General features: G+C 47.3%; 1 protein-coding gene across 1 annotated transcript in view; it reads left to right on the top strand.

Annotated features, from left to right (window-relative positions):
- Positions 1-26,350, top strand: part of LOC139261582 (mucin-2-like) — a 35,678-nt gene extending 9,328 nt beyond the window's left edge. The window contains exons 2-10 of the mRNA XM_070877073.1: positions 162-306; positions 523-599; positions 693-857; positions 11,929-12,024; positions 12,267-12,362; positions 14,709-14,804; positions 15,046-15,141; positions 20,115-20,200; positions 26,121-26,350. Coding sequence (XP_070733174.1) covers positions 162-306; positions 523-599; positions 693-857; positions 11,929-12,024; positions 12,267-12,362; positions 14,709-14,804; positions 15,046-15,141; positions 20,115-20,200; positions 26,121-26,204 — 941 coding nt within the window. The 3' untranslated portion in view covers positions 26,205-26,350. The remainder of the gene's footprint in view (positions 1-161; positions 307-522; positions 600-692; positions 858-11,928; positions 12,025-12,266; positions 12,363-14,708; positions 14,805-15,045; positions 15,142-20,114; positions 20,201-26,120) is intronic.
- The last annotated feature ends 297 nt before the right edge of the window (positions 26,351-26,647 follow it).

Genomic DNA, 26,647 nt, shown 5'->3' with positions numbered 1-26,647 from the left:
AAACCTGATTTAGAGAAGGAGAAAAGGATCCAGCTTTCATTTGGGGGTTTTGTACCAGGGCGGAGAGTGAGACTGATGTTATTTGTGCTTCGGGGGGTACAAGTCGCTGTGTAACATTAACTGTGCTCTATATTAACATTAAACATCTTTCTGTCCCTCAGTCGCAGACTCCGCACTCACTGACCCGTGTGCAGATCACACAGTCCTGGACCAATCCTGGAGGAGCACGGATTGTGGTGGGACTCAGTGCATCGGAAACTATCAGTGTGATCGGGATCTTGTCCAAGGATGGTACAGATTTAAAAGGTAACGTGAGGGGACATGACAGATAAACTAGTCAATAAACCAGGAGTAAATGTAGAACTGAGAGCGAAGTGTGAGATTAGGAAGCGGTTGTGTAGAGAGAGCGGGATTATCAGTCAGAGCAATGGGGCAGGGAGTGGATACAGGGAAAGGGGAACAGCTTCTATCAGTTGATCATTGCCACCAGTTCAGGGGCTGACTGTGTGATTGTTGTTTCAGTTCTGGCGGATGGAAGATTCCGGAGACTGCGGTCCCAGAATATCACTGCTCCACATACGGCCCAGGCTGGTTAAACGGTACTTTCAGACTTTATAATCTCAGATTTACATTCACTCTCCAGCTCTGTTCACCTCGGTTACATTCTGCAATATTTATAATCCTCATTTCAGGAACTCATCCCACCGTGGGCCAGGGAGAAGTGACGAGGACAGTGTGTTTTAATGGGTATGGAAAACCCTGTCAGTGGACCCGGGAGATAAAGATCAAAAACTGCACCAGTTACTCCGTTTACCAGTTGAAGCCAGCACTCGACTGTCAGTTGGCTTATTGCACAGGTACATTGCGCATTGTGAATGACCCAGAAGGGTGACTCTGGGATGTCCCGTGTCACCCACCCACAACAATAAGAAAGTTACACGGGGCGGGCCCCTCCTGTTGTAAGGGACACAACGGGTAAAGGACCTGAAACACAAAGTGGTCTTTTCACCAAAGCTCCAGGGAGCTGAATCAGACGCTGTTCTCTGTGTGTGTCGGACACTCTGTTCCCTGCGGGACCCACTGATGGCGATGGACCCCCAGTGTAGCACTGGGTACCCCATCCTCCCTCTCCAGGGTTTACAGGTCACGGGGAGTGGGATTGGGATATTCGGGGTTATAGAAAGACTGGTGTCTGGTATTCGGGCTCCAGTTGTAATGGTTGGAGTTTTCCGTTTGGAGTCTTATTGTCCTTTTAGGGATACCGTACTTGCCAGGATGATTTCCCACCACTGGAGTGGCATTTTCCCATTGGACAGAGAAAGTGAAAGCAAGGAGAGAGAGTAAACAGCATTGAGTTTAGCTCAGACTGTCTAACTTAGTGATTAGAAACAAATCTTCTGTTATAGAAAACCTTCCCAGATGTACAGTTATGTAAGTAACTTCTCCTCATCCAATTTTTCTGGAATTGTTGTATTTATAATGTGATGTACAGTCAGAGATAAGAACATAAGGAATAGGAGCAGGAGTACGCCATTCGGCCCTTCGAGCCTGCTCCGCCATTCAATACGATCATGGCTGATCCGATCATGGACTCAGGTCTATTTCCCCACCCACTCCCCATAACCCCTTATCCCCTTATCGGTTAAGAAACTGTCTATCTCTGTCTTAAATTTATTCAACGACCCAGCTTCCACAGCTCTCTGAAGCAGCGGATTCCACAGATTTACAACTCATCTCAGTTTTAAGTGGGCGGCCCCATATTCTAAGATTATACCCCCAAGTTCTAGTCTCCCCTATCAGTCGAAACATTGGGTTCAAAATTGGCCCACCCCTTTTTTTGACGCATTCACCGGAGATGTGCCGTTTTCTACGTTGAAACGTGCTCCGACAAAATTGCTCCCCACTTTGGCCGCTGTCTGGCCTCTCTCGGGTCTTCGAGCAGCTTGGCCAGTTGAGTCAGGGGTGGAGCCAGCGTCCCGCGCTGAAAACAGTGTCTGCACATGTACAGTGGATCCTCGCCCCCAGCATCTCAGTGTGTTGCTGCAGCATGGGACCCGATCATCATCATCATCATACCGACTGCTGGAATCCCCAGCCTCTCAGTGTGTTGCTGCAGTGTGAGACCTGATCATCATCATCATCATACCGACTGCTGGAATCCCCAGCCTCTCAGTGTGTTGCTGCAGTGTGGGACCTGATCATCATCATCATACTGACTGCTGGAATCCCCAGCCTCTCAGTGTGTTGCTGCAGTGTGGGACCTGATACCGGCAAATGTTGCTGTGACGAGGGGTATTTGATTTGCAGCTTTAATTATCTAGAAATCGCATTGATTGGCCACTCGGCCAGGGCTAGGGGCGGGTGGGCAGGGCTATTGTGACAGAAGAACATAAGCGACGGAGGAACACTGAGAGAATATCTTATTTATTGAAGTAGACTTTATTTAGATAATATGGGCTCAATTTTGGCTCAGTATAATCATTGCAAAGAAATAGTTGTTTAAAATGGTTGTGAGATTCGGGCAATTTAATTCAACTATCCTTTACTTCTATTTTTGTAGTTTAAGCTTCCATGAATGCTTCTGTTGTATCGTAAATTAACTTTGCGAAGTTTGTCATATGATGAACAAATACTTTGGTTCTGTCCGAATAACCTCCCAAAAATACTAGGGGACCGAGGTTCTGGTGAGAAGGGGGAACTGAGGGAAATCCTTACTAGTCAGGAAATGGTGTTAGGGAAATTGAAGGGACTGAAGGCCGATAAATCCCCAGGGCCTGATAGTCTGCATTCCAGAGTACTTAAGGAAGTGGCCCTAGAAATAGTAGATGCATTGGTGGTCATTTTCCAACATTCCATGGACTTTGGTTCAGTTCCTATGGATTGGAGGGTAGCTAATGTAACCCCACTTTTTAAAAAAGGAGGGAGAGAGAAAACACGGAATTATAGACCGGTTAGCCTGACATCAGTAGTGGGGAAAATGCTGAAATCAATTATTAAAGATGTAATAGCAGCGCATTTGGAAAGCAGTGACAGGATCGGTCCAATTCAGCATGGATTTATGAAGGGGAAATCATCATTGACAAATCTTTTAGAGTTTTTTGAGGATGTAACGAGTAGAGTGGACAGGGGAGAACCAGTGGATGTGGTGCATTTGGACTTTCAAAAGGCTTTGACAAGGTCCCACACAAGAGATTAGTGTGCAAAATTAAGGCACATGGTAGTGGGGGTAATGTACTGACGTGGATAGACAACTGGTTGGCAGACAGGAAGCAAAAAGTGGGAATAAACGAGTCCTTTTCAGAATGGCAGGCAGTGACAAGTGGAGTGCCGCAGGGTTCAGTGCTGGGACCCCAGCTATTTACAAAATACATTAATGATTTAAACGAAGGAATTGAATGTAATATCTCCAAGTTGCACATGATACTAAGCTGGGTGGTCGTACAGGGCCTTGGTGAGGCCTCACCTGGAATATTGTGTTCAGTTTTGGTCTTCTAATCTGAGGAAGGATGTTCTTGCTATTGAGGGAGTGCAGCGAAGGTTTACCAGACTGATACCCTCATGGCAAGACTGACATATGAGGAGAGACTGGATCGACTGGGCCTGTATTCACTGGAGTTTAGAAGGATGAGAGGGGATCTCATAGAAACGTGTAAAATTCTGATGGGATTGGACAGGTTAGATACAGGAAGAATGTTCCTGATGTTGGAGAAGTCCAGAACCAGGGGTCACAGTCTAAGGATAAGGGGTAAGCCATTTAGGACCAAGATGAGGAGAAACTTCTTCACTCAGAGAATTCTGAACCTGTGGAATTCTCTGTTAGATATATTCAACAGGGAGTTAGATGTGGCCCTTACGGCTAAAGGGATCAGCGGGTATGGAGAGAAAGCAGGAATGGGGTACTGAAGTTGCATGATCAGCCATGATCATATTGAATGGTGGTGCAGTCTCGAAGGCAGAATGACCTGCTCCTGCGTCTATTTTCTATGTTTCTATGTCCTGTATAGCTGTTTAATCCTATTCACATTCTTTAGTCCAGTCATTAAGTTCTGCTGGCCTCCGATATACCTACCTGCGTGATTTGTTAACGCTCCGCAGGGGTTTTCTGAAGTGGTCACATACGCTGGCCTAAGTAGATTTAGAGTAAGTATTAGCTGGCCAAAGTGGCCTAAATGGCTAAAACTGGCGTCGGTGGCTGGTAACACCCCCTTTTGAGAAAAACTAAACTAAACTAAAAAAAATCCTTGCTAACTCACTGACACTGTTGCAAATTGAATGTGCAAAATGGGGATTTTTAAGATACTCCAGAAAATTCAAGTTGCTCCAAAAAAAAACAGAGCAACTCCTGGCCAATCTGCATCCACCTTGTCAAGCCCCCTCATAATCTTATACGTTTTGAAAAGATCACCTCTCATTCTTCTGAATTCCAATGAATAGAGGCCCAACCTCCTCAACCTTTCCTCATAAGTCAACCCCCTCATTTCCGTAATCAACCTAGTGAACCTTCTCTGAACTGCCTCCAAAGCAAGTGTATCCTTTCGTAAGTATGGAAACTAAAACTGTACACAGTATTCCAGGTGTGGCCTCAACAATACTCTGTATAACTGTAGCAAGACTTCCCTGCTTTTATACTCCATCCCGTTTGCAATAAAAGCCAAGATTCCATTGGCCTTCCTGATCACTTGCTGTACCTGCATACTATCCTTTTGTGTTCCATGCACAAGTACCCCCAGGTCCCGCTGTACTGCAGCACTTTGCAATCTTTCTCCATTTAAATAATAACTTGCTCTTTGATTGATTTTTTTTCTACCAACGTGCATGACCTCACACTTTCCAACATAAAACTCCATCTGCCAATTTTTTGCCCACTCACTTAGCCTGTCTATGTCCTTTTGCAGATTTTTTGTGTCCTCCTCACGCATTGCTTTTCCTCCCATCTTTGTATCGTCAGCAAACTTGGCTACATTACACTCGGTCCCTTCATCCAAGTCGTAAATAGTTGGGGTCCCAGCACTGATCCCTGCGGCACTCCACCATTACTGATTTCCAACCCGAGAATGAACCATTTATCCCAACACCCTGTTTTCTGTTAGTTAGCCAATCCTCTATCAATGCTAATATATTACCCCCAGCCCCTTGTGCAGTAACCTCTTATGTCGCACCTTGTCAAATGCCTTCTGGAAGTCTAAATACATCACATCCGCTGGTTACCCCTTTATCGTTACATCCTCAAAGAATCCAGCAAGTTTGTCAAACATGACTTCCCCTTCATAAATCCATGCTGACTCTGCCTGACTGAATTTTGCTTTTCCAAATGTCCTGCTGCTGCTTCTTTAATAATGGACTCCAACATTTTCCCAACCACAGATGTCTATAATTTCCTGCTTTTTGTCTGCCTCCTTTTTTAAATAGGGGTGTTACATTTGCAGTTTTCCAATCTGCTGGGACCTCCCCAGAATCCATGGAATTTTAGTAAATTACAACCAATGCCTTCACTATCCCTGCCGCTACTTCTCTTCAGACCCGAGGATGCAAGCCATCAGGTCCAGGCAATTTATCTGTCTTTAGTCCCATCATCTTACTGAGTACCACCTCCTCAGTGATTGTGACTGTGTCAAGTTCCTCCCCCCCATAGCCCTTGACTATCCACTGTCGGAATATTGTTAGTGCCCTCTAAGTCTGTCTTTGCTGCCTTTTAAAAGCTTCCCAATCTTCTGTCCTCCCACTAGTTTTGGCCATTTTGTATGTATTACATCTTTAATACTCTTATGAATGACTCCACGAGGTCTAGTATTGTACTTGAGCTGTTGTGACCTTAGTCCCATTTATTGTAACTCCAGAGTGAGACACAAGCATGGTGGGCAGCCTTTTATACTGGGCCCTGCACACCTGTACAGGTGACCCTCAGGTCTCCCACCGCAGTGCCCTCTGGTGGCACACCTGATGTGACTATACAGTTAGTATACATGGTCTACATACATGACATCACTTCCCCCCAAGTCTTTAATGCAAATTGACTCGTACATTGACGGTGATCTGGGCTTTGCTCTTCCTGGTTGACCATTGGAGGGTCGTTTCTAGCTTGGGTGGGTTGGTAGTGAGATTTGTTGCCAGTGGAGGTCCCCGTGGTTTCTGGTTGTGAATCCATGACTACTCCATTCTCCCCACCCCACCGCCCCACACACACAGATCATGCTGATGGCCCATTACATGTAAGTTGCATTCAAGTTCATCACATGGGTTTTACATTTACAGCTTGGTACATTTGTTGGGTTTCTTTTTGTGTGGTACATTTACATGATCAGTACAGGTATATCAGTACAGGTACACAAGGACAGTCTAGTTCCAGCACGGCCGGATAAGATCCGGGTCGTCTGGTGGTGGAGTAGCGCCCCATGCTAGTGAGTCTGTGGGCGAGGTGAGCTCATTTTGCTCGAGTTGCCGGAGCTCAGGGCTCTTGCCGTTACTCCTAGTGTCGGGTAGGCCCAAAGACACTTTGTCTGTGACCTCCCTGTCCTTTTCGTTTGCACAGTTGCTGCTGCTCCCTGGGAAGCGGTCTGAGCGAGTGAGCCTTTTGTCTAAGCGACGGTGGGACTGCCTCGTCTTGTCTAGTAGTTCACAGGGGACTGCTGACTCACTTTCCTTGAGGGCACCGTTGTGAGCACTCTCTAGTTTGGGATCCTGGCTGGTCCAGGTCCTGTTCGGAGGAGCAGTTGCAGGTGACCCTTCGCTCTTGAGCATTGCCAGTGGGTTTGTGGGCTGCGCTTTTTCCACCCAGGTGGTGGGCGACAGTAGCCAACTGCGAACATAGGTGCAATTTATTGTTTCTGGCCCGTGGCGGTTCATGCCATCGGGTGCCTGCAATGTTAAACTGATCTGAGGCAGGGTATCGCTACCGGTGGCTCTGCTTTTCGGCGGTCGTTTACTCTGCGATTCTCTACTTCTGTCAGCTGTTGGGACACTTTATGATACATCGTTCTGGTCCCAGGGACGCAGGCTACAGCATTGGGTTGCTCGCTGGACCTGTATACGACCGTTAGGTGTTTGCCCGCTACATTGGCAGATTGCAATTTGCACCTGACATCGCTCAACAACATTTTGCTCGTTATAGCTGGACTTTTACGTTGGTTACTAATTTTAAGCAGTTCATTCAAAAATGGCGGGTTGTTGGCCTGCTTTAAAATGGCCTTGCTTAGTTTACCCCAATCGTTTTCCTTGCGTGGAACCACGTGTCGTTCCTCCAAGGCTGGGAACTCAACATCCAGGGGTATTCAACATTCAGGAAGGATAGATAGAAAGGAAAAGGAGGTGGAGTAGCGATGCTGGTTAAAGAGGAAATTAACGCAATAGTAAGGAAGGACATTAGCTTGAAGGATGTGGAATCTGTATGGGTGGAGCTGCGGAAAATCAAAGGGCAGAAAATGCTAGTGGGAGTTGTGTACAGACCACCAAACAGTAGTAGTGAGGTTGGGGACAGCATCAAACAAGAAATTAGGGATGCGTTCAATAAAGGTACAGCAGTTATCATGGACGACTTTAATCTACATATAGATTGGGCTAACCAAACTGGTAGCAATACGGTGGAGGAAGATTTCCTGGAGTGTATTAGGAATGGTTTTCTCGACCAATATGTCGAGGAACCAACTCGAGGGCTGGCCATCCTAGACTGGGTGATGTGTGATGAGAAGGGACTAATTAGCAATCTTGTTGCGCGAGGCCCCTTGGGGAAGAGTCACCATAATATCGTAGAATTCTTTATTAAGATGGAGAGTGACACAGTTAATTCAGAAACTAGGGTCCTGAACTTAAGGAAAGGTAACTTTGATGGTATGAGACGTGGATTGGCTAGAATTGACTAGCAAATAATACTTAAAGGGTTGACGGTGGATAGGCAATGGCAAACATTTAAAGATCACATGGATGAACTTCAACAATTGTACATCCCTGTCTGGAGTAAAAATAAAACGGGGAAGGTGGCTCAACCATGGCTAACAAGGGAAATTAAGGATAGTGTTAAATCCAAGGAAGAGGCATATAAATTGGCCAAAAAAAGCAGCAAACCTGAGGACTGGAAGAAATTTAGAATTCAGCAGAGGAGGACAAAGGGTTTACTTAGGAGGGGGAAAATAGAGTATGAGAGGAAGCTTGCAGGGAACATAAAAACTGACTGCAAAAGCTTCTGTAGATATGTGAAGAGAAAAAGATTAGTGAAGACAAACGTAGGTCCCTTGCAGTCAGAATCAGCTGAATTTATAATGGGGAACAAAATGGCAGACCAGTTGAACAAATACTTTGGTTCTGTCTTCACGAAGGAAGGAATTGAGTGTAATAACTCCAAGTTTGCAGATGACACTAAACTAGGTGGCGGTGTGAGCTGTGAGGAGGATGCTACGAGGCTGCAGGGTGATTTGCACAGTTTAGGTGAGTGGGCAAATGCATGGCTGATGCAGTATAATGTCGATAAATGTGAGGTTATCCGGTTTGGGGGCAAAAACACAAAGGCAGAATATTATCTGAATGGCGGCAGATGAGGAAAAGGGGAGGTGCAACGAGACCTGGGTGTCATGGTACATTAGTCACTGAAAGTTGGCATTCAGATACAGCAGGCAGTGAAGAAGGCAAATGGTATGTTGGACTTCATAGCTAGGAGATTTGGGTATAGGAGCAGGGAGTTCGTACTGCAGTTGTACAGGGCCTTGGTGAGGCCTCACCTGGAATATTGTGTTCAGTTTTGGTCTCCTAATCTGAGGAAGGACGTTCTTGTTATAGAGGGAGAGCAGCGAAGGTTCACTAGATTGATTCCCGGGATGGGAGGACTGACATTAAGGAGGATGGGAGAGACTGGATCGACTGGACCTGTATTCACTGGAGTTTCGAAGGATGCGAGGGGATCTCATAGGAACATATTAAATTCTGAAGGGACTGGACAGGTTAGATGTAGGAAGAATTTTCCCGATGTTGGGGAAGTCCAGAACCAGAGGACACAGTCTAAGGACAAGTGGTAAGCCATTTAGGACTGAGATTAGGAGAAACTTCTTCACTCAGAGAGTTGTTAACCTGTGGAATTCCCTACCTCAGAGAGTTGTTGATGCCAGTTGATTGGATATATTCAAGAGGGAGTTAGATATGGCCCTTACGGCAAAAGGGTTCAAGAGAGAAAGCAGGAAAGGGGTACTGAGGTGAATGATCAACCATGATCTTATTGATCCAAATGACCTACTCCTGCACCTATTTTCTATGTTTCTATATTTATCAATGAAGAATCAAGAACAGCAAATTATTTCTAATCTAATTTCACCCCAAGACTGAGACACTGACCATCGAGTGTCCCCACCATTTACACTCAGTGTTCACCCGGGGACTGAGATACCCCATGGTATCTCCCACTGACCATCCAGTGTCCCCACCATCGACACTCAGTGTTCACCCGGGGACTGAGATACCCCATGGTATCTCCCACTGACCATCCAGTGTCCCCACCATCGACACTCAGTGTTCACCCGGGGACTGAGATACCCCATGGTATCTCCCACTGACCATCGAGTGTCCCACCATCTACACTCAGTGTTCACCCGGGGACTGAGATACCCCATGGTATCTCCCACTGACCATCGAGTGTCCCCATCATCTACACTCAGTGTTCACCCGGGGACTGAGATACCCCATGGTATCTCTCACTGACCATCGAGTGTCACTCACCATCGACACTCAGTGTTCACCTGGGGACTGAGATACCCCATGAGCAGTAACGGCAGGGATAGTGGATGCATTGGTTGTAATTTACCAAAATTCCCTGGATTCTAGGGAGGTCCCGGAAGATTGGAAAACTGCAAATGTAACGCCCCTATTTAAAAAAGGAGGCAGACAAAAAGCAGGAAACTATAGACCAGTTAGCCTAACATCTGTGGTTGGGAAAATGTTGGAGTCCATTATTAAAGAAGCAGTAGCAGGACATTTGGAAAAGCAAAATTCAGTCAGGCAGAGTCAGAATGGATTTATGCAGGGGAAGTCATGTTTGACAAATTTGCTGGAATTCTTTGAAGATGTTACGAGCAGGGTGGATAAGGGGGAACCAGTGGATGTGGCGTATTTGGATTTCCAGACAAGGTGCTACATAAAATGTTACTGTACAAGATAAAATTTCACGGGACTGCGGGTAATATATTAACATGGATAGAGGATTGGCTAACTAACAGAAAACAGAGTCGGGATAAACGGTTCATTCTCAGGTTGGCAATCAGTAACTAGTGTAGTGCCGCAGGGATCAGTGCTGGGACCCCAACTATTTACAATCTATATTAACGACTTGGATGAGGGGACCGAGTATAATGTAGCCAAGTTTGCTGATGATACAAAGCTGGAAGGAAAAGAAATGTATGAGGAGGACACAAAAAACCTGCAAAAAGCCATAGACAGGCTAAGTTAGTTGGCAAAAAATTAGCAGATGGAGTATAATGTTGGAAAGTGTGAGGTCATGCACTTTGGCAGAAAAAATGGAAGCGCAAATTATTATTTAAATGTAGAAACATTGCAAAGTGCTGCAGTACAGCGGGACCTGGGGGTATTTGTGCATGAAACACAAAAGGATAGTATGCAGGTACAGCAAGTGATCAGGAAGGCCAATGGAATCTTGGCCTTTATTGCAAAGGGGATGGAGTATAAAAGCAGGGAAGTCTTGCTGCAGTTATACAGGGTATTGGTGAGGCCACAATGGAATACTGAATGCAGTTTTGGTTTCCATATTTAAGAAAAGATATACTTGCTTTGGAGGCAGTTCAGAGAAGGTTCACGAGGTTGATTCCGGAGATGAGGGGGTTGACTTATGAGGAAAGGTTGAGTAGGTTGGGCCTCTACTCATTGGAATTCAGAAGAATGAGAGGTGATCTTATCGAAACGTATAAAATTATGAGGGGGCTTGATTAGTTGGATGCAGAGAGGATGTTTCCACTGATAGGGGAGACTAGAACTAGGGGGCATGATCTTAGAATAAGGGGCCGCCCATTTAAAACCGAGATGAGGAAGAATTTATTTTCTCAAAGGGTTGTAAATCTGTGGAATTCACTGCCTCAGAGAGCTGTTGAAGCTGGGACATTGAATACATTTAAGACAGAGATAGACAGATTCTTAACCGATAAGGAAATAAGGGGTTATGGGGAGCAGGCAGGGAAGTGGACCTGAGTCCATGATCGGATGAGCCATGATCGTATTAAATACCAGAGCAGGCTCGAGGGGCCGTATGGCCAACTCCTGCTCCTATTCCTTATGTTGTTATATTCTTGTGATATCTGTCACTGACCATCGAGTGTCCCCACCATCTGCACTCAGTGTTCACCTGCGGACTGAGATACCCAATGAGGTCTGGCTGTGAGCAGTGAGTTGGAGGGGAGACTGAGCTGGGAGACAGTTGGAAACCTGGTTTAGAGAAGGAGGAACGGATCCAGCTTTAATTTGGGGGATTTTCTACCAGGGCGGAGAGTGAGACTGAGGTTATTGGTGCTTCAGGGGGTACAAGCCACTGAGGCAAGTGGGATGAGGAGACTGAGGTGAGTGGGTTGAGGAGACTGAGGTGAGTGGGATGAGGAGACTGAGGGGAGTGGGATGAGAGGCGCGGGATGAGGAGACTGAGGGCAGTGCGATGAAGGGAGTGGGATGAGGAGACTGAGCGCAGTGAGATGAGACTGAGGGGAGTGGGATGAGGAGACTGAGGGGAGTGGGATGGGGAGATGGAGGGGAACAGGATGAGAAGACTGAGGGTTGGGGGATGCAGGGACTGACAGGAGTGGGAAAAAGTGATTTAATGTTGTGGGATTGGAAGATTCTGGGTTATATGAAGATTGGTGTTATGACATTCTCTGGACTCTAGTACCAGCCTGATTATCTGTTCGGGTTCTCCACTCTGCACTCTCCCACGTCTCTCTTCCTTTATTACAGACCCAGAGACATCCCCAACTCAGGGGCCCAAGGATCAATCGACCCGTGAAACCACTGACCGTCCATCCACTATCCCAGTGGGGTCTACAGCCTCAGGTATCTGCCTTGTGGGGTCCATTCTACACAGGCTGTTCACCCAATGTAACTACAGAAATCCTCAATCCCAGAGATTCATCCATCTGTTACTGAGGGGAGTGGGGCGAGGAGACTGAGAGGCGAGGGATTGTAATATTCTGGTTATATTAAGACTGGTATCTGACATTCTCCGGATCTAGCATCAGCCTGATGGCCTGTTCTGTCATTCTCCACGCTCCCATGTCTCTCTTCCTTTATTACAGACCCAGAGACATCCCCAACTCAGGGGCCCGAGGAACAATCGACCCGTGAAACCACTGACCATCCATCCACTATCCCAGAGGGGTCTTCAACCTCAGGTATCTGCCTTGTGGGGTCCATTCTAAATGTTCCTTTCTCCCAGTGTAACTACAGAAATATTCAGTCCCTCAGATTAATTCCGGCCTCTTACTGAGGAGAGTGAGATCCAGTGACTGAGGGGAGTGGGATGGGATGATTAATGGTTATATAAAAAGGAAAAGAGTGGCTAAAGTAAATGTTGATCCCTTAGAGGACGAGACCGGGGAATTAGTAATGGGGAACATGGAGATGGCAGAAACTCTGAACAAATATTTTGTATCAGTCCACGGTAGAGGACACTAACAATATTGAAACAGTGGATAGTCAAGGAGCTATGGGGGGGAGGAACTTAACACAATCACAATCACTAAGGTGGTGCGACTCAGTAAGATAATGGGACTAAAGGCAGATAAATCCCCCGGACCTGATGGCTTGTATCCTGGGATCTTAAGAGAAGTAGCAGCAGCGATTGTGGATGCATTGGTTGTAATTTACCAAAATTCCCTGGATTCTGGGGAGGCCCCTTAAGATTGGAAAACTGCAAATGTAACAACCCTATTTAAAAAAGGAGACAGACAAAAAGCAGGAAACGATAAACCAGTTAGCCTAACATCTGTGGTTGGGAAAATGTTGGAGTCCATTATTAAAGAAGCAGTAGCAGGATATTTGGAAAAGCAAAATTCGGTCAGGCAGAGTCAGCATGGACTTACGAAGGGAAAGTCATGTTTGACAAATTTGCTGGAGTTCTTTGAGGATGTAATGAACAGCGTGGATAAAGGGGAACCAGTGGATGTGGTGTATTTGGACTTTCAGAAGGCATTTGACAAGGTGCCACATAAAAGGTTACTGCACAAGATAAAAGTTCACTGGTTTGGGGGTTATATATTAGCATGGATAGAGGATTGGCTAACTAACAGAGAACAGAGAGTCAGGATAAATGGTTGGTTCTCGGGTTGGCAATCAGTAACTAGTGGGGTGCCGCAGGGATCAGTGCTGGGACCCCAGCTATTTACAATCTATCTTAACGGCTTGGAAGAAGGGACTGAGTGTAACGCAGCCAAGTTTTCTCACGATGCAAAGATGGGAGGAAAAGCAATGTGTGAGGAGGACACAAAAACCTGCAAAAGGCCATAGACAGCGAAGTTAGTTGGCAAAAAATTAGCAGATGGAGTATAATGTTGGAAAGTGTGAGGTCATGCACTTTGTCAGAAAAAATGGAAGAGCAAATTATTATTTAAATGGAGAAAGATTGCAAAGTGCTGCAGTACAACGGGACCTTGGGGGAACTTGTGCATGGAACACAAAAGGATAGAATGCAGGTACAGCATGTGATCAGGAAGGCCAATGGAATCTTGGCCTTTATTGCAAAGGGAATGGAGTACAAAAGCAGGGAAGTCTTGCTACAGTTATACAGGGTATTGGTGAGGCCACACTGGAATACTGAATGCAGTTTTGGTTTCCATATTTACGAAAGGATATACTTGCTTTGGAGGCAGTTCAGAGAAGGTTCACTAGGTTGATTACGGAGATGAGGGGGTTGACTTTTGTGGAAAGGTTGAGTAGGTTGGGCCTCTACTCATTGGAATTCAGAAGAATGAGAGGTGATGTTATCGAAACATATAAGATTATGAGGGGGCTTGACAAGGTGGATGCAGAGAAGATGTATCCATTGATAGGAGAGACTAGAACTAGGGGACATGATCTTAGAATAAGGGGCCACCCATTTAAAACAGAGATGAGAAACTTATTCTCTCAGAAGGTTGTAAATCTATGGAATTCGCTGCCTTCGAGAGCTGTGGAAGTTGGGACATTGAATAAATTTAAGACAGAAATAGACAGTTTATTAAACGATAAGGGAATAAGGGGTTATGGGGAGCTGGCGGGGAAGTGGAGCTGAGTCCATGATCGGATCAGCCCATGATCTTATTAAATGGTGGAGCAGGTTCGAGGGGCCATATGGCTTACTCCTGCTCCTATTTCTTATGTTCTTATAAAGACTAATGTCCTTCAGGGAAGGAAATCTGCCGTCCTTACCGATCTGGCCTATATATGGGTCCAGACCCACAACAATGTGTTGGACACTTAATTGCCCTCTGAAATAGCCCAACGATCCACTCAGTAGTATGTAGGAAGGCGGCTCACCACCACCTTCTCCAGGGCAATCAGGGATGGGCAATAAATGTCGGCCTTGCCAGCGACGCCCACATCCCAGGACCCAATTTTAAAATGTAGTGAATGAGGGGCCTGGAAGATTCTGGGTTATATGAAGACTGGGATCTGACATTCTCCGGACTCTAGTACCAGCCTGATGAACTGTTCGGGTTCTCCACTCTGCACTCTCCCATGTCTCTCTTCCTTTATTACAGACCCAGAGACATCCCCAACTCAGGGGCCCGAGGATCAATCGACCCGTGAAACTACTGACCATCCATCCACTATCCCAGTGGGCTCTACAGCCTCAGGTATCTGCCTTGTGGGGTCCATTCTACACAGGCTGTTCACCCAATGTAACTGCTGAAATCCTCAATCCCAGAGATTCATCCATCTGTTACTGAGGGGAGTGGGGCGAGGAGACTGAGAGGCGAGGGATTGTAATATTCTGTTATATAAAGACTGGTATCTGACATTCTCCGGATCTAGCATCAGCCTGATGGCCTGTTCTGTCATTCTCCACGCTCCCATATCTCTCTTCCTTTATTACAGATACAGAGACATCCCCAACTCAGGGGCCCAAGGATCAATCGACCCGTGAAACCACTGACCGTCCATCCACTATCCCAGAGGGGTCTTCAACCTCAGGTATCTGCCTTGTGGGGTCCATTCTAAATGTTCCTTTCTCCCAGTGTAACTACAGAAATATTCAGTCCCTCAGATCAATTCCGGTCTCTTACTGAGGGGAGTGGGATGCAGTGACTGAGGGGAGTGGAATGGGATGATTAATGCTTATATAAAGACTAATGCCCTTCAGGGAAGGAAATCTGCCGCCCTTACCGGTCTGGCCTATGTATGGATCCATCCCACAACAATGTGTTGGAAAATTAACTGCCCCCTGAAATACCCAGCGATCCAGTCAGTCGTATGCAGGAAGGCGGCTCACCACCTTCTCCAGGGCAATTAGGGATGGGCAATAAATGCCGGCCTTGCCAGTGACACCCACATCCCAGGACCCAATTTAAAAATGCACTGACAAGGGGAATGGGTTTGGATGATTCTGGGTGAAATAAAGACTGGTATCTGACATTCACCTCAGGTTTCTGCCTTGTGGGGTCCATTTTACAGACTGTTCATCATAATAACTGCCGAAATCATCCGTCTCCCTCTCTCTCTGTATCTGTCTCTCTCTCTCTCTTACTCCTGTGTTCCCTCTCTCTGTCTTTATCTCTCACTTTCTCTCTGTGTCCCTGTCTCTATCACTATGACTCTTTCTCTCTGTGCCCCTACTTGTATCTCTCTCTGTCCCTATCTCTATCACTATGTCTCTCTCTCTGTGTCCCTACCTGTATCTCTCTTTCTCTCTGTGTCCCTGCCTGTATCTCTCTCTGTCCCTATCTCTATCACTATGTCTCTTTCTCTCTGTGCCCCTGCCTGTATCTCTCTCTGTCCCTCTCTCTCTCTGTGCCCCTACCTGTATCTCTCTCTGTCCCTCTCTCTTTCTCTCTGTGTCCCTGTCTTTATCACCATGTCTCTTCTCTGTGCCCCTGCCTGTATCTCTCTCTCTCTCTGTCTCTCCCTCCTGTCCTCTCTCCATTCCATCAACCACTCAGAGTCCCAGTGAAATTCAGGCTGTCTATATTTGACCCTCAGATTCTGGGACTGTTTTGGCATCAGATGACCCTCTGTCCACACCTGAGGAATCTCCCACCTTTCAGGAGGATTTTGTTGAGGGTGAGAACATCTCAGGTTCTCAACAATTCAGGGAAATTAAATCCCTCTCTCTGTCTTAGTCAGGCGCAAATATATCGGGCCCGAGTCTCCCAAAGCAGGTGTGCCATCAGTCTGTGCACCAAGAGCCATCACTGTCGGTCACTAGCTTTGCCCGGTCGGTGCTGTCACAACACAAGTTACTGTCTCTTGTATTCGCTGTGTACAATCATTGGGGCAAACACGGAAATATATAATGTGTGCTTCACTAATCTTCTCTCGGCTTCCATCTCCACTCCTCCTCATTCTCACTGATGTAATCTCTCTGTTTATCTCCCTTTCTTTCTGTTTGTCTCTCTATATTTTTCTGATTCTCTCACTCTCTATTTCTCTCCATGGCTTTGTCTCTCTCGCTCTCTCCGTCTTTCCATTTCTCTTTGTCTCTCTATCTCTGCCTCCCTCTCTATCTCTCTCCAAGACTCTCTATCTCTGTGCCTATCTCTCTCTCTGCCTCTCGCTCTGCCTCTCGTCTCTATCTCTATTTTTCTCTCTGACTCTCTATCTGTCTCGCTCTCCCTCTGTCTATGATGTGATTGGGATTACGGAGATGTGGCTCCAGGATGAACAGGGCTGGGAACTCAACATCCAGGGGTATTCAACATTCAGGAAAGATAGAATAAAAGGAAAAGCAGGTGGGGTAGCATTGCTGGTTAAAGAGCAAATTAAGGCAATAGTTCGGAAGGACATTAGCTTGTATGATGTGGAATCTATATGGGTAGAGCTGCAGAATACCAAAGAGCAAAAAATGTTAGTGGGAGTTGTGTACAGACCTCCAAACAGTAGTAGTGATGTTGGGGAGGGCATCAAACATGAAATTAGGGGTGCGTGCAATAAAGGTGCAGCAGTTATAATGGGTGACTTTAATATGCACATAGATTGGGTTAACCAAACTGGAAGCAATACGGTGGAGGAGGATTTCCTGGAGTGCATAAGGGATGGTTTTTTAGATCAATATGTCGAGGAACCAACTAGGGGGGAGGCCATCTTAGACTGGGTGTTGTGTAATGAGAGAGGATTAATTAGCAATCTCGTTGTGAGAGGCCCCTTGGGGATGAGTGACCATAATATGGTGGAATTCTGCATTAGGATGGAGAATGAAACAGTTAATTCAGAGACCATGGTCCAGAACTTAAAGAAGGGTAACTTTGAAGGTATGAGGCGTGAATTGGCTAGGATAGATTGGCGAATGATACTGAAGGGGTTGACTGTGGATGGGCAATGGCAGACATTTAGAGACCGCATGGATGAACTACAACAATTGTACATTCCTGTCTGGCGTAAAAATAAAAAAGGGAAGGTGGCTCAACCGTGGCTATCAAGGGAAATCAGGGATAGCATTAAAGCCAAGGAAGTGGCATACAAATTGGCCAGAAATAGCAGCGAACCCGGGGACTGGGAGAAATTTAGAACTCAGCAGAGGAGGACAAAGGGTTTGATTAGGGCAGGGAAAATGGAGTACGAGAAGAAGCTTGCAGGGAACATTAAGACGGATTGCAAATGTTTCTATAGATATGTAAAGAGAAAAAGGTTAGTAAAGACAAATGTAGGTCCCCTGCAGTCAGAATCAGGGGAAGTCATAACGGGGAACAAAGAAATGGCGGACCAATTGAACAAGTACTTTGGTTCGGTATTCACTGAGAAGGACACAAACAACCTTCCGGATATAAAAGGGGTCAGAGGGTCTCGTAAGGAGGAGGAACTGAGGGAAATCCTTATTAGTCGGGAAACTGTGTTGGGGAAATTGATGGGATTGAAGGCCGATAAATCCCCAGGGCCTGATGGACTGCATCCCAGAGTACATAAGGAGGTGGCCTTGGAAATAGTGGATGCATTGACAGTCATTTTCCAACATTCCATTGACTCTGGATCAGTTCCTATGGAGTGGAGGGTAGCCAATGTAACCCCACTTTTTAAAAAAGGAGGGAGAGAGAAAACAGGGAATTATAGACCGGTCAGCCTGACATCGGTAGTGGTAAAATGATGGAATCAATTATTAAGGATGTCATAGCAGTGCATTTGGAAAGAGGTAATATGATAGGTCCAAGTCAGCATGGATTTGTGAAAGGGAAATCATGCTTGACAAATCTTCTGGAATTTTTTGAGGATGTTTCCAGTCGAGTGGACAAGGGAGAACCAGTTGATGTGGTATATTTGGAATTTCAGAAGGCTTTCGACAAGGTCCCACACAAAAGATTAATGTGCAAAGTTAAAGCACATGGGATTGGGGGTAGGGTGCTGACATGGATTGAGAACTGGTTGGCAGACAGGAAGCAAAGAGTCGGAGTAAATGGGGACTTTTCAGAATGGCAGGCAGTGACTAGTGGGGTACCGCAAGGTTCTGTGCTGGGGCCCCAGCTGTTTACACTGTACATTAATGATTTAGATGAGGGGATTAAATGTAGTATCTCCAAATTTGCGGATGACACTAAGTTGGGTGGCAGTGTGAGCTGCGAGGAGGATGCTATGAGGCTGCAGAGTGACTTGGATAGGTTAGGTGAGTGGGCAAATGCATGGCAGATGAAGTATAATGTGGATAAATGTGAGGTTATCCACTTTGGTGGTAAAAACAGAGAGACAGACTATTATCTGAATGGTGACAGATTAGGAAAAGGGGAGGTGCAAAGAGACCTGGGTGTCATGGTACATCAGTCATTGAAGGTTGGCATGCAGGTACAGCAGGCGGTTAAGAAAGCAAATGGCATGTTGGCCTTCATAGCGAGGGGATTTGAGTACAGGGGCAGGGAGGTGTTGCTACAATTGTACAGGGCCTTGGTGAGGCCACACCTGGAGTATTGTGTACAGTTTTGGTCTCCTAACCTGAGGAAGGACATTCTTGCTATTGAGGGAGTGCAACGAAGGTTCACCAGACTGATTCCCGGGATGGCGGGACTGACCTATCAAGAAAGACTGGATCAACTGGGCTTGTATTCACTGGAGTTCAGAAGAATGAGAGGGGACCTCAGAGAAACGTTTAAAATTCTGATGGGGTTAGACAGGTTAGATGCAGGAAGAATGTTCCCAATGTTGGGGAAGTCCAGAACCAGGGGACACAGTCTAAGGATAAGGGGGAAGCAATTTAGGACCGAGATGAGGAGGAATTTCTTCACCCAGAGTGTGGAATTCTCTACCACAGAAAGTTGTTGAGGCCAATTCACTAAATATATTCAAAAAGGAGTTAGATGAAGTCCTTACTACTAGGGGAATCAAGGGGTATGGTGAGAAAGCAGGAATGGGGTACTGAAGTTGCATGTTCAGCCATGAACTCATTGAATGGCGGTGCAGGCTAGAAGGGCCGAATGGCCTACTCCTGCACCTATTTTCTATGTTTCTATGTCTCTCTAACTTTCTCTCCATCTTTCTCTCTCACTGAGAGATGGGGCAAATGTGAGAGAGCTCAGTCATTGAGTATGTCCAAGACAGAGGTGGATAGTTTCGGGGAACGAAGGGATATGGGGACAGTGCGGGAAGGTGGAGTTGAGGTGGATGATCTGCCAAGATCCTGCTGAATGGCGGAGCAGGCTCGAGGGGCTGAATGGCCGACTCCTGCTCCTATTTCTGATGTTCTTGAGAACGTCACAAAGGGAGAATAGAAATCATATCGGGACAGGGGACAGGAGGAGACAAAAGGGGGCGAGAGAAAGGAAGGTCGAGAATGCAAACACAGAGAGAGTAGAATGGAGGCAAGAGGGGCTGAGATAAAAAGTGAATAAAAGGGAGGGGAAGGAGAGAGTGAATGCAAAAACAGAGGCAGGAGAGCATGAAATAGAGGGGAGCAAGAATTCTAACTCCGTCCCTTTGACCTGTGCTGAACTCTCGCTCTAGGCTTTTGAAGTTGTGACTGTTGTTTTTAGATCCCAAGGAGCGGTGGATTAATGTGCAGCTTACTTCGACGACCAAGCTCCATCCTGAAACGAAGAAGAAGATCATTGCGGAGAGGGTGAGAGACAGCACGGCACTGAGGGCAAACACAGGGCCACACCACACCACATCCTCCCTCTCGCCGTCTGAATTCACCAGCTCCACTTCCCCCTCTGGGTATCGTCCTGTCCCCCGCAACACCCCATTCATGGAGCTGTGGTCACGGGCAGCTCGAGAAGCTGAATGGCCTCCTTCTGTTCCTGTGTAACAGGCTCCAGGGGCTGAATGGCCTCCTCCTGTCCCTGTGTAACAGGCTCGAGGGGCTGAATGGCCTCCTCCTGTTCCTGTGTAACAGGCTCCAGGGGCTGAATGGCCTCCTCCTGTTCCTATGTAACAGGCTCCAGGGGCTGAATGGGCCTCCTCCTGTTCCTGTGTAACAGGCTCCAGGGGCTGAATGGCCTCCTCCTGTTCCTATGTAACAGGCTCCAGGGGCTGAATGGGCCTCCTCCTGTTCCTATGTAACAGGCTCCAGGGGCTGAATGGGCCTCCTCCTGTTCCTATGTAACAGTTTCCAGGGGTTGAATGGCCTCCTCCTGTTCCTGTGTAACAGGCTCCAGGGGCTGAATGGGCCTCCTCCTGTTCCTGTGTAACAGGCTCCAGGGGCTGAATGGGCCTCCTCCTGTTCCTGTGTAACAGGCTCGAGGGGTTGAATGGCCTCCACCTGTTCCTATGTAACAGGCTCCAGGGGCTGAATGGGCCTCCTCCTGTTCCTGTGTAACAGGCTCCAGGGGCTGAATGGGCCTCCTCCTGTTCCTGTGTAACAGACTCCAGGGGCTGAATGGGCCTCCTCCTGTTCCTGTGTAACAGGCTCCAGAGGCTGAATGGGCCTCCTCCTGTTCCTGTGTAACAGGCTCCAGGGGCTGAATGGCCTCCTCCTGTTCCTGTGTAACAGGCTCCAGGGGCTGAATGGCCTCCTCCTGTTCCTGTGTAACAGGCTCCAGGGGCTGAATGGGCCTTCTCCTGCTCCTGTGTAACAGGCTCCAGGGGCTGAATGGGCCTTCTCCTGCTCCTGTGTAACAGGCTCCAGGGGCTGAATGGCCTCCTCCTGCTCCTGTGTAACAGGCTCCAGGGGCTGAATGGGCCTCCTCCTGTTCCTGTGTAACAGGCTCCAGGGGCTGAATGGCCTCCTCCTGTTCCTTTGTAACAGGCTCCAGGGGCTGAATGACTTAATGATGTTAGGATCACTTCTCTTTGTTGCTTTGTCATTCTTTTATCTCTCTCTCTCTCTCTGTCACGGTCTCTATCTCTATCGCTATCGTTCTCTGTCTCTCTCTCTCTCTTTCTCCATCTCTCTCTTTCACTCTCTCTCCCCCTCCATGTCTCTTTCTCTGTTTCTCTCCCATTCTATCTCTCACTGTCAGTCTCTCTCTTTCTGTTTCTCAGCCACAATCTCTTTCTCTCTCTCTCGCCCTCTGTCTATCTCTCTCTGCCACTGCCTCACGTCTTTCTCTCACACACTGTCTCTCGCTAACTGTCCCTTTATCACTTTCTCCCCTCTCTCAGTGTCACTGTTCCTCTTTCTCTCTGTCGCTCTCTCTCTCAAACACTGTCTCATTCTGTGTCTCTCTATCACTCTCTGCCACTGTCTGTCTCTCTATTCCCCTCTTTCGCTCTCTGTCACTGTTTATCTATATCTCTCCCTCTCTCTCTCTCTCACTGTCACGCTCTATCCTCCTCTCTATCTCTCTCACTCTATCCCCCTCTTTCTCTGTCACTGTTTATCTCTCTGTCACTCTCTCCCTCTTTCTCTCTCACTTTCACTCTCTCTCTGTCTCTCGCTATCACTATCACTGTTGCTCTCTCTATCCCGCTCTCTCCCCCTACACTCATCCTTTCTCCTCTCTCTCTATCCCCCCCTCTCCCCCTACACGCACCCTTTCTCCTGTCTCTCTCTCTCTAGCCCTCTCTCTCCCCCTACACTCACCTTTTCTCCTGTCTCTCTCTCTCTCTCTCTATCCCCCTCTCTCCCCCTACACTCACCCTTTCTCCTGTCGCTCTCTCTATCTCCCATCTCCCCCTGCACTCACCCTTTCTCCTGTCTCTCTCTATCCCCCTCTCTCCCCCGACACTCACTCTTTCTCCTGTTATAAAAACATAGAAAATAGGTGCAGGAGTAGGCCATTCGGCCCTTCGAGCCTGCACCGCCATTCAATGAGTTCATGGCTGAACATGCAACTTCAGAACCCCATTCCTGCTTTCTCGCCATACCCCTTGATCCCCCTAGTAGTAAGGACCACATCTAACTCCTTTTGAATATATTTAGTGAATTGGCCTCAACAACTTCCTGTGGTGGAGAATTCCACAGGTTCACCACTCTCTGGGTGAAGAAGTTTCTCCTCATCTCGGTCCTAAATGGCTTACCCCTTATCCTTAGACTGTGACCCCTGGTTCTGGACTTCCCCAACATTGGGAACATTCTTCCTGCATCTAACCTGTCTAAACCCGTCAGAATTTTAAACGTTTCTATGAGATCCCCTCTCATTCTTCTGAACTCCAGTGAATACAAGCCCAGTTGATCCAGTCTTTCTTGATAGGTCAGTCCCGCCATCCCGGGAATCAGTCTGGTGAACCTTCGCTGCACTCCCTCAATAGCAAGAATGTCCTTCCTCAGGTTAGAAGACCAAAACTGTACACAATACTCCAGGTGTGGCCTCACCAAGGCCCTGTACAACTGTAGTAACACCTCCCTGCCCCTGTACTCAAATCCCCTCGCTATGAAGGCCAACATGCCATTTGCTTTCTTAACCGCCTGCTGTACCTGCATGCCAACCTTCAATGACTGATGTACCATGACACCCAGGTCTCATTGCACCTCCCCTTTTCTTAATCTGTCACCATTCAGATAATAGTCTGTCTCTCTGTTTTTACCATCAAAGTGGATAACCTCACATTTATTCACATTATACTTCATCTGCCATGCATTTGCCCACTCAGCTAACCTATCCAAGTCACTCTGCAGCCTCATAGCATCCTCCTCGCAGCTCACACTGCCACCCAACTTAGTGTCATCCACAAATTTGGAGATACTACATTTAATCCCCTCGTCGAAATCATTAATGTACAATGTAAACAGCTGGGGCCCCAGCACAGAACCTTGCGGTACCCCACTAGTCACTGCCTGCCATTCTGAAAAGTACCCATTTACTCCTACTCTTTGCTTCCTGTCGGACAACCAGTTCTCAATCCACATCAGCACACTACCCCCAATCCTATGTGCTTTAACTTTGCACATTAATCTCTTGTGTGGGACCTTGTCGAAAGTCTTCTAAAAGTCCAAATACACCACATCAGCTGGTTCTCCCTTGTCCACTCGACTGGAAACATCCTCAAAAAATTCCAAAAGATTTGTCAAGCATGATTTCCCTTTCACAAATCCATGCTGACTTGGACCTATCATGTCACCTCTTTCCAAATGCGCTGCTATGACATCCTTAATAATTGATTCCACATTTTACCCACTACCGATGTCAGGCTGACCGGTCTATAATTTGTTTTCTCTCTCCCTCCTTTTTTAAAAAGTGGGGTTACATTGGCTACCCTCCACTCCATAGGGACTGATCCAGAGTCAATGGAATGTTGGAAAATGACTGTCAATGCATCCGCTATTTCCAAGGCCACCTCCTTAAGTACTCTGGGATGCAGACCATCAAGCCCTGGGGATTTATCGCCCTTCAATCCCATCAATTTCCCCAACACAATTTCCCGACTAATAAGGATTTCCCTCAGTTCCTCCTTCTTACGAGACCCTCTGACCCTTTTTATATCCGGAATGTTGTTTGCGTCCTCCTTAGTGAATACCGAACCAAAGTACTTGTTCAATTGGTCTGCCATTTCTTTGTTCCCCGTTATGACTTCCCCTGATTCTGACTGCAGGGGACCTACGTTTGTCTTTACTAACCTTTTTCTCTTCACATATCTATAGATGCTTTTGCAGTCCGTCTTAATGTCCCCTGCAAGCTTCCTCTCGTACTCTATTTTTCCTGCCCGAATCAAATCCTTTGTCCTCCTCTGCTGAGTTCTAAATTTCTCCCTGTCCCTGGGTTCGCTGCTATTTCTGGCCAATTTGTATGCCACTTCCTTGGCTTTAATACTATCCCTGATTTTCCTTGATAGCCACGGTTGAGCCACCTTCCCTTTTTTATTTTTACACCAGACAGGGATGTACAATCGTTGTAGTTCATCCATGCGGTCTCTAAATGTCTGCCATTGCCCATCCACTGTCAACCCCTTAAGTATCATTCGCCAATCGATCCTAGCCAATTCACGCCTCACATCTTCAAAGTTACCCTTCTTTAAGTTCTGGACCATGGTCTCTGAATTAACTGTTTCATTCTCCATCCTAATGTAGAATTCCACCATATTATGGTCACTCTTCCCCAAAGGGCCTCGCACAACGAGATTGCTAATTAATCCTCTCTCATTACACAACACCCAGTCTAAGATGGCCTCCCCCCGAGTTGGTTCCTCGACATATTGGTCTAGAAAACCATCCCTTATGCACTCCAGGAAATCCTCCTCCACCGTATTGCTTCCAGTTTGGTTAGCCCAATCTATATGCATATTAAAGTCACGCATGATAACTGCTGCACCTTTATTGCATGCACCCCTAATTTCCTGTTTGATGCCCTCCCCAACATCACTATTGCTGTTTGGAGGTCTGTATACAACTCCCACTAACGTCTTTTGCCCTTTGGTGTTCTGCAGCTCTACCCATATAGATTCCACATCATCCAAGATAATGTCCTTCCTAACTATTGCATTAATCTCCTCTTTAACCAGCAATGCTACCCCACCTGCTTTTCCTTTTATTCTATCCTTCCTGAATGTTGAATACCCCTGGATGTTGAGTTCCCAGCCCTGATCATCCTGGAGCCACGTCTCTGTAATCCCAATCACATCATATCTGTTCACATCTATTTGCACAGTTAATTCATCCACCTTATTACGGATACTGTTGCTCTCTCGATCTCCCTCTCTCCCCTTACACTCCCCCATTCTCCTCTCTCTCTCTGTCCCCCTCTCCCCTACACCCACCCTTTCTCCTGTCCCTCTCTCTCTCTCTATCCCCCTCTCTCCCCCTGCACTCAGCCTTTCTCCTCTCTCTCTCTATCCCCCTCTCTCCCCCTGCACTCACCCTTTCTCCTGTCTCTCTCTCTCTCTATCCCTCTCTCTCCCCCTACACTCACCCTTTCTCCTGTCTCTCTCTCTCTATCCCTCTCTCTCCCCCTACACTCACCCTTTCTCCTGCCTCTCTCTCTATCCCCCTCTCTCCCCCTGCACTCACCCTTTCTCCTGTCTCTCTCTCTATCCCCCTCTCTCCCCCTACACTCACCCTTTCTCCTGTCTCTCTCTCTCTCTCTCTCTATCCCCCTCTCTCCCCCTGCACTCACCCTTTCTCCTGTCTCTATCTCCCTCTCTCCCCCTGCACTCACCCTTTCTCCTGTCTCTATCCCCCTCTCTCCCTGCACTCCCCCCTTGCTGTAACACTCACCCTTTCTCCTGTCTCTTCTCTTTCTCTCTCTCCCCCTGCACTCACCCTTTCTCTTGTCTCTCTCTCTCTCTATCCCCCTCTCCCCCTGCACTCACCCTTTCTCCTGTCTCTATCCCCCTCTCCCCCTGCACTCCCCCCTTGCTGTAACACTCACCCTTTCTCCTGTCTCTCTTTCTCTCTCTCCCCCTACACTCACCCTTTCTCCTGTCTCTCTCTCTCTCTCTCTCTCTATCCCCCTCTCCCTCTGCACTCCCCTCTTGCTGTAACACTCTCCCTTTCTCTTGTCTCTCTCTCTCTCTCTCTATCCCCTTCTCCCCCTGCACTCCCCCCTTGCTGTAACACTCACCCTTTCTCCTGTCTCTCTCTCTCTCTCTCTCTCTCTATCCCCCTCTCCCCCTGCACTCCCCCCTTGCTGTAACACCCACACTTTCTCCTGTCTGTGATGCAGATTAATCAGATGATAAAGGAACAATGCCCAAACGAGGAATTCCGTTTCAAACTGGAGGACGTTGAGTGCTCGGATGGGAATTGACGGAGCGAGCGGGTCAGCCAGAGCCCGTGATGCCGTCTCCGTGTGTGTGTGTGTGACAGCCTGCCTCGATTCCGGCTCTGCCTGACCGACCGTTGTCTTGTTTAACCCAAGGAAACTCTCTACAAAGGGTTAACCTCCAACGAGACGCGTGCTATTCTTGTATCATTATTGATTCCTCTTCATACTGCGAGGGTGCGGGAGCTTTGAGCGTTAGCGGTGGGAAATACCATCCCATGTTTAAGTAGTAACCACTGGGCCGAGACTGAGCCTCCAGCTCGGGCCTGTTTCAGGCTGAGGGGACCTCCTGCTCAGTGAGGGAATCTCAGCAAAGACCCAGCCAGCCAGCATTGTGCAGAGGCTCCTGAGCTTCAGGGAGCTGTCAGTCAGCGCTGATAACGGGCGGGCGGGAGGTAGTCCTGGCCAAAGGACAACCTCTGGGTGGA

This window comes from Pristiophorus japonicus, chromosome 1 (genome assembly GCF_044704955.1).
Source record: "Pristiophorus japonicus isolate sPriJap1 chromosome 1, sPriJap1.hap1, whole genome shotgun sequence".
Lineage (NCBI taxonomy): Eukaryota > Metazoa > Chordata > Chondrichthyes > Pristiophoridae > Pristiophorus > Pristiophorus japonicus.
Note: the sequence above shows the minus strand (reverse complement) of the source record. Positions and strands in the feature narration are given on the sequence as shown.